The sequence below is a fragment of the Thamnophis elegans genome, chromosome 1 (assembly GCF_009769535.1).
Source record: "Thamnophis elegans isolate rThaEle1 chromosome 1, rThaEle1.pri, whole genome shotgun sequence".
Classification (NCBI taxonomy): Eukaryota; Metazoa; Chordata; class Lepidosauria; order Squamata; family Colubridae; genus Thamnophis; species Thamnophis elegans.
The window spans coordinates 131,381,387-131,393,668 of NC_045541.1; the positions used below are offsets into that span (position 1 = coordinate 131,381,387).

The 12,282-nt window shown below is 35.8% G+C and overlaps 1 protein-coding gene across 1 annotated transcript in view; it reads right to left on the reverse strand.

The window, feature by feature from the left end:
- The window catches only part of NEK9 (NIMA related kinase 9), a 35,838-nt gene that overhangs the window by 11,198 nt on the left and 12,358 nt on the right, over window positions 1-12,282 (reverse strand). Inside the window, exons 6-15 of the mRNA XM_032231691.1 lie at window positions 11,912-12,043; window positions 11,393-11,503; window positions 9,814-9,878; window positions 7,043-7,093; window positions 5,313-5,505; window positions 3,606-3,750; window positions 2,912-3,112; window positions 2,676-2,722; window positions 639-794; window positions 210-318 (exon numbers count right to left, since the gene is read on the reverse strand). Coding sequence (XP_032087582.1) covers window positions 210-318; window positions 639-794; window positions 2,676-2,722; window positions 2,912-3,112; window positions 3,606-3,750; window positions 5,313-5,505; window positions 7,043-7,093; window positions 9,814-9,878; window positions 11,393-11,503; window positions 11,912-12,043 — 1,210 coding nt within the window. The remainder of the gene's footprint in view (window positions 1-209; window positions 319-638; window positions 795-2,675; window positions 2,723-2,911; window positions 3,113-3,605; window positions 3,751-5,312; window positions 5,506-7,042; window positions 7,094-9,813; window positions 9,879-11,392; window positions 11,504-11,911; window positions 12,044-12,282) is intronic.

The following is a 12,282-nucleotide window of genomic DNA, read 5'->3' on the forward strand; positions in this document are numbered from 1 at the left end:
TGGTTTGCATTACCTTCTTCCAATATTTTGTTTTTATTCTATAATTATACTTAATAGCTTTAAGATTCCCAGGCTGTTACTTATATGAGTGAATAACAACCCTAAAGTGACACTGCTAAGATTAATTTGCTGCCACCTACTGAAGTTGTAGGTTAGCTTACCCTTATCTAGTAATAATACTACATCACAAGATAATAATTTAATCTTACCATCGATGGCAGCAGTATGTGTCTTTCCTGGGGCAATAGTGCGAATCTTATAGAAAGAGAGTTTCTTGGCCAAAGTGAAAGTTGTAGCATATGGGATTTCTTGATAAGCCTATGAGAAGACATCAATTTTATAAAACCAATGTCATGATTCTGTACGTGCTCACACTTCAATCAAGAATGATGCATGCAAAGCTTGAGAATCTCTTAATATCACAAGACTCTTTGTAAGAAAAGCAAAATTTATTGGTTCTTTGATAGGTTTTGCAAACATGCATAAAATTATTTCTAGAAATTGTAAACCATATTCATCTGCCCCCCTTGGGTTCTTTTTAATCTGTTAACAAATATTTGTTATGAATTTTTAAAATTATATTTATAAGTACATGTCATGAAAACATTATTTCCCTATTTTCATACAAGGCCACTCACATCATGATTAATGATCCCTGAAGTGCATTGGTTCAGGCCTAGCTTGTTGAATTCATTCAGACCACAGGCTAACACCTTGCCAGCTTGTGTGAGGAGAAAGGTTCCATCACTGCCACACTGGACTGAGACAATATGGGAAGTCTTTTGAATTTCTACCTAAAAAAGAAATATGTAAAATACCTCAACAACTAAACACAGTTGCTGCAGAGAGCCAGGGTTTTTTTTTATATAGAAGATCCTAGTTTCTTGACACCTGGAATGGAAAAACAACAGTTGTGGAAAGAATCAAAGCCCTTCCTTCTAGTCTGCTACATGACAGAGAAAAGGCTTTGGTAACAAGAACTCACTATTCAGAATTTAATGATGATTTACAAAATAAAGGCAAACTGTTGTCCATTGCAGCAATTTGAAATATAAGAATCATACAGTTAATCTTCAACTTACAACCATAATTGAGTCTAGAATTACAGTCATAAGTTATTGCAGTTGTAGGATGATGCATCACATGTCTGGTCCAGTTTTTTGCAGCAGTCGATAAATGAATGCCACAGACATTAAGCAAACGATGTGATCATTAAGCAAGTCAATTTTCTCCAACGGACGTTTTTACCAGAAATTGAAGTTAACAATGGAAACTGGCAAAAAAGTAAAAAATCAGGTGACCCAGCAAGTGACCATAAAGGTGAGCTGGCACCAAGCGTCCAAATGTGATCACATGCCTGCAGAGTGCAAATGTATATGTATATGTCTATCATAATTTTGAAAACAAGTCATTAAGTAGCTTTTTTGGAGGGTGGGGACATTATAAATATGAACAGTTGTTAAGCAAGTGGTCAGAAATCAAGGGCTACTTGTATATAGTATATTAAATGAAAAAGGAAATCTTTTTTACAAGTAATACTTGAAACACATATAATGAAAACCTCATATCAATTTGGCACTTTAAAAATTACCATATTTTTCAGAGTATAAGACATACTGGAGTATAAGACGCACCAAGATTTTGAAAAGGCAAATTTTTTAAAAAGTTTTTGCACTCTGCAGACCTCCCAAAAATGGACCCGTTTTTTTGTCAAAAAAAAATTGCATGCATAGCCTTTAGGAGGCTTATACATTGCTCCTGGAGCCTGCGGGGGCAAAAATGAGCAAAAAAGGCCCATTTTTTGCTCATTTTTGCCCTCCCCAGCACCCAGGAGCACTCTAGAAGCCTCCTAAAGGCTATGCACAGCCATTTTTGTAAAGGGACAGGGTTTCGGGATGCCAAAAATGTTGTATTCAGTGTATAAGATGCACCCAGATTTTCACCCTCTTTTTTGAGGGAAAAGGGTGTGTCTTATACTCTGAAAAATACGGTAGTACTTTCAATTTAAAAGAAAAGCAAGGATAGGATAAATCTTTATCTAGAACCATGGAGATAATCAGAGCAGATGTGCCTGGTTAGTTATGTAAAGCAATACTTCTTCTATCATTCTGTTTTATATAGGAGAAGATAAAATAAAGTCAGATGGAAATATTTGTATTCAGAATATAGTTCGTTCTCTTTTCATTTAAAACATTTATAAAATTACCCATATTCCTTTAAAAAAATTATTATCATGATATAAAGTACAAAAGAAAATTAAAATTGGGGAAAATGGGGAAGTAAAAAGGGAAGAGAAAGAAATATAGGGGTAAAGGAGAAAAAGGAAAAAAATATTGACTTCTGACTCTTTGGGTACAGTAGAATAATAACATTACAACCTCAACTTTTTACTTTTACATACTAATATGTACTAGCCATTCCTATAACAATGAATGTATCTAATTAATAAAACCCAGAGTCAAAATTTCATTTTTTCCATCTCAAGTACAAAATATTTGGTCATCTTCTAACTAACTCTGCATGGCTCCCAAACAAAAATTATTTTCCCTTATCTGTATTAATTTATAAAACCTTAATAGAAACTTGTTCTTAATATACCGAATTGGAAAGAAAATGTCTCAAGACTGAATTATTCTAGAAACCCAGAAAATGCAGTCAAATTCAATCAGTTTTACCTTTTGTGGGATGGAGTGATCCTCTTCTGAATCCAAACCCAAACGGCCTATATTTGGGGAGAAACAATAATGATGAGTACGGGTAAGATTCAAAGAAAGCTGTCAATCAACCATCTACCTTTCCAGAAGCAGAAATCCTCATTTAATCTGATCTATCATAATAGTGTTCCAATAAACTTTACTTCTATCAGTCATTAATCTTTCCAAAGATTAAAAACTGCCTATAAGTAACCTACCATATTCTCCACAGCCCCATGTGTAGACCTCACGATTTCGTGTCAGCACTGCCACATGATTATCTCCACAGGAAACTTGTTCCACCGGATTACTGGAAAAAAAATTGATCTGCCGGGGCTCCAGGACCTCAGACCCAAAAGCCTTGTCAACACCAATGCAGCCATAGTAATCTGAACCAAAGGCAAAGGCTTGACCTTCACCTGCATGAAAACAAGGGATATATGAACAACAGAGGATGTTCTTAAAAATCCAATGGTTCTCTTCCTCTTTAATACAGGGAGAATTTAACTACAATGCAATCTAATTACTTTGATCAAGCCAAGTCCATTGTGGCTTAGTTTACTACAGTATCCTACACTCTGGACCATATTTGAATTATATAGACTGCCACATAATCAATATATTTTTAATCTTTGTTTCATTTTAATGATTTTATATACTCAATCACAAAACGTAATATAAAAGCCAATGTACTAGCATTTCAAAGAACACAAAGCAGATATAAGTTGGTTTTTGGAAGTTGTCCTAATTCCAGCAGCTGCAGGTTTGTCTGTCTTCCAGATTTATCAATACCGGAGTATTACATATTCTCTTATATTTGGGGTATTTTCTCTTTTAGTTAATATACTTTTTCAGTTCTTCCATAACTTTTTGATGCATTTGAAGGGCTACCATGTTACCTATGTCTCTCACCTGTAATGCAGATTGTAAAGTCATCTCCACACGATACTTGACGAATAGCTTTGCCCTGCAATTTTTCCACATGCTTAGGCTGCCGATACGAAGCTTTATCTCCATGTCCCAATTGCCCATGCAGTTTAGTGCCTCCCTGCATGTTCTATTTAAAAATACATTTGATAAAGTGGTTTAAGAGCCATGATATATTGTTAATGAAAAGAAAGTAAAATAAATAATATAGAGTATTGAGGAACCAGAAACACCTCTATATTCCTTTCTGTTTCCACAGGATGAAGTGGCCTATTCTTGTTTCAGCATCTAAATAATAATTATAGGTTTTTTTGTAGGTGTCCTATGGAATGTTGCTCCAGATAACCATCTAAATGTTGGGATGCTTTTTGGAAGATGTGGGATGTGGAGAAAGACAAAACATCTTGATATTTGGAACCTAGCTTATAGTAAGTAAATTCAATGAATGACGGAATACCACTTAGGTACAGATAGAGTAAAGATAGACATGTGTATTGTCTGATTACCCTGTTTTCCCGAAAATAAGACCACCCTGGATAATAAGCCAAATTGAGCTTTTGAGTGCATGCACTAAAATAAGTCCTCCCTCGAAAATAAGCCCTTCTTGAAAATATTGCAACACAGCAGCAGCCATGAACTGATCACGCTTGCTGCCTCCTGTGCCTCAAAAATAATAAGACCCCCACAAAAATAAGGCCAAGCGCTTATTTCGGGGAGTGAAAAGAAAACAAGACCCTGTCTTATTTTCAGGGAAACAGAGTATGTAATAGTATCAAATATCAACAGTGAACATTAAACTGGGAATCCCTTCCTTAACATAGACTAACATTTAATATGACTTACATTTAATATTTACATTTACATTCCATTTTATATTGTCTTCACATACATATGTCTCTTATGTCTTTTTTTCCCAAGATACTACTTATACTGGCTGAATATTATTTCCAGCATTATTTTAATATCTATTTGGCATGAGATCTGTTCTGCTTGAGTTCAAGTGCTGGTTGGAAAGCCCTCTACAGATTTGTCTATTAGCACTTCTGGCATAATCTTCTCCAGGTACAATCAGCCCATCCAACATAGTGTACAAAAATGCTATGGCTACCCACCCATGAGAGACATGAGAAGATTGGGAACTATTATTAGTAGCGAACCCTCCCCATGGAACAACTTGCCCCATGAGGTTGAAGTGGCCCCCATTTTTTCAGTCTTACGTAAGTTGGTCAAAGCAGTCTTCTTTTGTAGGACATTTGGTTTAAAAAGATTTTAAAAGAAGATAACAAGAGTTATCATTTTAGGATTATAATAATGTTTATGACTTAATACAGTATTACACTTATTACGCCACTAAGCCATCTACAGCTGCCACAAATAGGTGGCATATCAATCACTTAATATAAATAAAATATTAATCTCTAGAAATACTTATTTCCTTCCAGCTGATAAATTGGGCCAAAGGCTATTTAGTTTGTAGTTCCACTTGGAGGCTCATGTATTTGGGACATGAATGGATTTAAATGTAACTGCTGTTTCTTTACTCAATTGGAGAGCCAATGTGATCTGTCATAATGAACAAGATGCAAATTCCTAGCAGCACTTGATCCTTTCGTTGATGGCAGATGCCAAAGAATAATGTTTTGTAGAATCCCTCCTCCCCCACAACCTTCCCAAAATTCTTTTGACACTTACCACCCAAGTATAGAGCTCTTTCTCCACTGTTACCACTGCAAAGTGAGTGTTTCCTGCACAGACCTGCCGTGCACTGCAGCCATTTTTAATAACATCCAGCTTCTGAGGAGTGGACTTTCCACCTCCCCATACATATACTTCACTAGTGCGTGAAGTCACCACTGCAATAGGTGCTTCATTCATAGTACTTGTTCTGTAAATCACAAGAGATCTGTATGGATACACTGTTTACCATGAGCTGCTTTTCTAAGCCTCTAAAGAGAAGATAGATGGGAAAATTTTAATTTCCAGTTTCCATGCAAAAACACTTCATATAAGTGCTAAGAGTTTTCCATATATATAAATATACATTGGCATGCATTAGGTTCAGAGGCCAGACAGACAGCATGGAAACGTGGAAGAAAGCAGCATGTTGTAAGAAAATCAGAAATCAATTTGAAGAGACATATATACAATTTTTGAATGTTTAAAGGCAGCGACATGAATAAACTTATGAGAAGGGTGTACAAATACATTGATAAGTTAAACCATTAATATTTTTAGCTGTATAGGTAAATTATTCAGTAATATAGCACAATTTATAAGTAGGGACTGATGTAAAGTAAATGGAAATTTAAAGTAAATGATGAGCATGGTTAACAAGAAAAGTAAAATTAAATATAACTTACAATAGTTTAACACTTGCATATTTTACAGTTAAAATGTCTTAAAGAAAGCATTCTTTTATAGCAATTATCCACCAAGAAAAGTTATGCAAAAGATTCAGTGAGGAATAGTCAGTTTCAGGTGATCTATGCTTGGACCAAAAGACATGCCTGCGGTCCGTGCGCAAACCAAAGCACCAGGACCTCCAATGTGTATTGGAGGTCTATGCCTGGGCATAGAGCCAGAACACACACGTCAGCACATAAGTATTCCAGGGTTGGATACAATGGAGGAAAGGCAAAGGCATTGTTAGTGGCACTAAAAGGGGTAGAAATGTGCTAGGAAAATAGGGCAGACAGCTGTTGGATTACACCATTCCTGATGCAATATTTGATGGCAATAGCAATAGACTTCGATACCGCTTCCCAGTGCTTTACAGCCCACTCTCTAAGTAGTTTACAGAGTCAGCATATTGCCTCCAACAATCTGGGTCCTCATTTACCGACCTCAGAAGGATGGAAGGTTGATTCAACCTTGAGCCTAGTGAAATTCAAACTGCCAAATTACAGGCAGCAGGCAGGCAGCAGAAGTAACCTACAGTACCGCACTCTAACCACTGTGCCACCTCAGCTCAATACCTAAAAGAAAATAAAAGAAGACCCTGGGAAGCTTGGAAGAAAAGATAACTGACTGTTTGAGTTATGCTGCACTTGAATTGAAGATGCAGGCAGTGGAATTCAAGCATGGGAACAGCTAAAAGAGGTAAGGGCAAGTATGATGCTGACTAGTGCTGAGGCCATGAAAAGGAGGAGGCAGAGAGAAAGAAGGCAGATATATTAGCTTTGCCTACCCACCCTGCAATACCTCTTCAGTTACCCGCTACTTTATTATCTAGATTGTCCCCTTCCACTGTATAAACACATGCACACAGAGATAGCTTAGGATAGTCTTTGGAGCAGCAGAGGGAGCCTTCCAAAGAACACAGCTATTTTAACACTTTTGGGAAAGGAGTTTTGCTCATGCTAAGATACTTGCAGAGACCAACTATTTTCTTCTGTTCTATTCTTCAACACGTATTCCTTTACCTTGGGCGTTTGTTTGGGCCATTAAGAAGTGCAACTTTTTCCTCCATATCTCTGTCAGGAAGAATAAACAGTAAGAACGGTGCATCAATACAGCTTTTTCAAAAGGAATCATTACATGATTTAATCACACTGCAAATAACCTTTTCATAAAATTGTATTGCAAGCTACAGACAGTGTCTGTCTGTATTAAATATTGTAATTTCTACATAATAAGCAGTGTTACTCAATGCCTGAAATACATAATATCCATAACACACATAGATTAATATAGCCTGTATAAACAATGGACATGCTTCAGTGCTGTATTGTTAACTATGTAAATTGGGGGCTCTCATAAACAGGAAATGGGGGAAGTCAAGTTGCCATTCTCCTCAGCCCCTATGTTCTCAAAAATCTGTTCCCAAGGATTGTGGGACACTTTATTGCCTGAGAGCTGTAGGGAAAAGAAGAAATTGACAAAAGCTGCCATCCTGCATTTAAAAAAAAAACTCTCTTCTGGAAAAGTGTTCCCTCCAGAAACATAATATATCCCTGGAAGGGATATATTATGTTTCTAGAGGCACTAATCCAAACCAAACTTAAGAATTTATTTGTCAGTTTAATTTGGAGGCCGATATTGAATTTCTACACCTAGAGGCAAAGAAAGATAAACAAGTGAAACTAGTATAGGGCTTGGAATATGAAAAAACAAAACAAAAATCTAATCCTGAGAATTAGGTCACAAAACAATCATAGAACCGTAATACAAATAAGGTTGTAAGGAGTGTTGGATTATCTGAAAGAAGCCAAGGGAATGAAGAGTCCAGCCAGCCAAGTGATTTTGCCACTTGAGGCTAAGCAGACAATGGACCACCCATTCTCCTCCCCAAGTCAAAGCCAGCCAAATACTGGCTTTGATATGAAGGCACAAGATATGGAATATCTCACAGGGACCTCCCCCATTCATGAAATTAGAAATATAATGGCAGCAAAATAATTGACTAATAATTTGCTGCCTCACATCTAACTGATAAGTTGTGTTGTTAATTCAGTTATGCCAATTTGGCTTATTTTCTCGCACTATAATTATAAATCTAATTTAGATTTTAACTTGTTTCAAGGCTGTTGCTTAAAAATATATAGCATTTCACATAACTAATTTGTCAGGATAATTTTTCTATTTTAATATTTTATACTTCATATGTGATCTTTGATTTTTTTCCAAATGAAATAAAATAGAGGCTGCAGTAATCTAAAAACTTCCACTGCATTACATATTATTCACCATCTTTAACTAATAAATTAATCTCAAGCAATACTGATCCATGGACAGAAAGTTTGAGAAACGTTTCCCTATTTTATTCCCCTCTTAACAGTGAAAGACTGTTATTCTTTTTGAAAGAAAATTTTCTATATCATGTCAGATAGCATAGGTAAGGATTCTGATAACTGGGGTGGGGGATGGGAGGGATTTATAGGGACATTGTAAAATTTGGATTTAAGAGATACAAAGTCACTGTGCTAACCCCCATAATATTTTATTTCAAGATCAGTGGTAGTCAACCTGGTCCCTACCACCCACTAGTGGGCGTTCCAGCTTTCATGGTGGGCGATAGGGGTTTGCTGTAACTCTGCTTTATAAATTTTATAAAGTAAAGTTACTTCCCTACTTTATAAATCACCATTACTGTGGAACCGGTGGGTGGTTAGAAAACTTTACTACTAACAGAGGTACAAAAGTGGGCAGTAGATATAAAAAGGTTGACTACCCCTGATCTAGATCATCTGCTATCAGTATGCATCTCATCAGCCATCTTGATAGCTCTACTGCAAATATAACAATTGCCTTCATTTGAATAAGCACACCAACTAATGGATCCTTTTTGATAGATGTGGATTGCAAAGGTCTACTCTAATGATTAATCCCTCTAGCAAGTTAAGTCTCCTCTACACAAGGCTTAGATATTTACACTAACCAATAGAATTACTATCCTACATTAATATTATAGTTCCTATGAATATATGACAATATTCCTTCTTAGTTTGTTGTGAAAGTTCAAACTGCATTTACTACATGATTACTGAAAAGCAATAAATAAGAAGCATATTTCAAATGTTTTAACAATATCTGACTACTACAGAACTTGAGTGTACATTAGATAGAAAACTGCTATCATGAATACTGAACTGATTACATACTACTATAAACATTGTAAGAGGACAGCAGTATAAATCTATGCAGCAAAAATCAGAAGGAATCTGTAGCATGCTTTCCTAGTAGCAAATTCTATTATAAGGCATAGGTTTTTGTGATTTGCATAAGCTTGCATAAAAGTTTATGCCTTTTAATGAAATGTGTTAGGAAAGCACTTCTCTTCCTCCTCCTCCTCCTCTTTTTTACTATTATAATTTTATAAATACAACTAATCAGAGGATGTTGGTCTACTAATTTTTTTAGTATGCATTTATTTCTCTAAATATAATCCAATATATTTAATACATTAAATCAAAGTCTGAGATAAGCTAGGTAAAACTGAAAAAAATAAATTTGTATAACGCTATGTATAGCACAGTTTCCAAGTTAAATAATCTATGCTTTCAATATTCTTATTTTTAACTCAGTGTCACAAAGAACTCAAGAGTGTCATTTAATAAAGCAATTGGCTCAACAGATAGTCTATGTGTACATGAAGCACCAGTATGATCAGGCAATACAAGGTTGGATGGTATCTTCTAACATGTACAGACCCCCACGCGCACACACACAAAACCTGTTTATGTCTAATATTTACCTCCTGCGCTTCTTGATAAATGGACTCTCAAGTAGCTCATCAGCAGTAGGCCTCTTCTCTGGATCCTAAAAGAGGTGAGTGACAGATCACTCCCTAAGAAGAGGGATCATTTTTCAAATCTTTAACTCTAGGACAATGAATAAGTTACATCTTTGTGGTCTATTTCCATTTCCCCAAACACGGCAAATCAAAAGCGCCATAAAATGAGCAGAATGCTCAGATAGTTTAATAGTGCAGTATCTAAGGAGGACACTTAACTATAAAGCTAAGTGACAACAAAAGTGGAACCCTGAGTGCAGGAGCAAGGAGCCAACTAAATCTCATTTGCTGCTCTTCCTCTCTTCTTACAGATTTCCAAACAATGCATGGCAACTGTTTAGTGTTTAAATGAAGTGTTTTATTTTAGCATTGAAACCAAAATTACTCTCACTGAATTTATAACTAGTGTGGGCTGTCACACTTGTTTTTCTGCTGAGAGAAAAAGAGATATAACTTCTACATTTCCTCTAATCCCTTCCAACCCATTCCTCTAAAATATTTGCCAACCCAGTTTGCCAAGAACAACAAGGCCTCATACTGACTTCAAAGTTAACACCAATACCAGGCTGGGGGCTGGGTTTGTCAGGGTGTGTGGAAGGAATAACCCCAGGATTTGACTTATCTGCTAGAAAAGAAAAAAAATAGAATGGTTTTGCTAATTTACTGTAGCAATTTTCCTTTTGCTGTTTTACCATAGAAATTTCCCTTCCACCTTGACTCAGAAAACCAAAGTAGATCTCTATAGGAAAAAAAAAGCAGACTATGGTGTCTCAATGTACAACTAATCTGCGGAGAAAACCCATCCCCTCAGACTCAACTCAGCTCATAATATTTGATGACTTCAGAGACAGACTCCCATTCAAAATCTGAAAGCTGAAAATAAAAAGAGGACATCTTTAAACTGAAATTGAACTTCTCTGTGTGATGTAAGTCTCATTTTATTCATTTCTTTTATAATATCATCTTGTGATTTTTAAAAAAAATCCTATTTAAAGTAAAAGTTCTTCAAGGTCAAACATGATTCTGGGCTACTTCATAATTTTCATACTGAAAGGTAGTGGGCATAAAAGATGAAAGAAAAAAACCATAATGGGAGAGGTTGCTAAAAGTCAGCTGTTTTTATATGTCTTTGGGGTGGGAAGGTACATTTCATTTTTATTTCTGGAAAATATTATATATTTTGCTTTCTTTATGGTTAAAAAAGAACAATGAATGTGGGGCAACAAAAAAAGGAAGATAAACATTATTTGGTTTCTCTCTTTACAGTACATGATTTTTAAATGCAGTTAAGAAAAGATACGGAAAGGGGAAACAATAGTACACCATCCAATCTAAAAAATGGAAAAATATTCAACATTGAAAAAAGAAAAAGACTGAAAAGCCACACTATTAGTTCTTTTAATTTTGTACTCTAGAGAAAGCAAGTGAGCTTGATAAGGAGTTTTTAGTATCTGACAGCTGGTAAAAAGTTTCAAGGGCTCCTTCTCCACACCCTCTCAAACCAAAAACCGCCATCACAGAATGAAGGTAGCTCACCAACCTGATGAAGGCAGGAATGCACCATTTGGATGAGATCCACAGAGTATATGCTGGAATCAACCTCCATTGCCCTGTTTCCTTGCACAATCTTCACACAGAGGTTCAAGGGATTCTAAGAAAGAAAAAGCGAAATAATCTAAACCAGTCTTTCTCAAATTTGCCAACTTTTAAGATATGTGGATTTTAATTCCCAGAATTCCCCAGCCAGTCATGCTGGGTCTAAATGGAAAAGGAGAAATTTCCTGAGGTGATGGTCTGTGAAACTGTATTTTTAATTGTCTCAGCCCTGAATAAATTCCAGTTTTATCTGTATTGCAAGATAGCAAGCAACTTCAGAAGAACAATAGAAAGCCAAAGGGATCTCTATATGAGAATTTCATAGTTCACCTAGAACTTTCACTGTCATATGGTATCTAAAATTGGAGTCACTTTCTCTTAATCACTCACCATAGGACAATGCAATATAAAAAAGGTGATGCAGTATTAATCATGAGCAAAGTTGTTCCATAGAGTGACTTACTGTTGCATCAAATGTTCTCTTCAAGGTAAGGAGTTCAAAAGCAACACAGCCAACTGCCCATATGTCAGACTTGAAACTATATTTTACTCCCTGGCAGAGCTCTGGAGACATGTAGTATGGAGTTCCTACCAACTACAAAACAAAAATAGATATTAGAGATATTAGATCAGTTATTCCATATCAAGCAGACACAATACAATAAGTTCTAATTTGCTGTCCTTTTATCTTCTTTCCTCCCAAAAGCTCAGATTTGCTTTAGCATATTTGTAGAAAAGTAATCATTGAATCTTATCACATACATATTCTCCTATTTATAACTAGAGCATCTACTTTTTCTTAATATAAAGTTTGAATCTTTAAAAGAGAGCAAA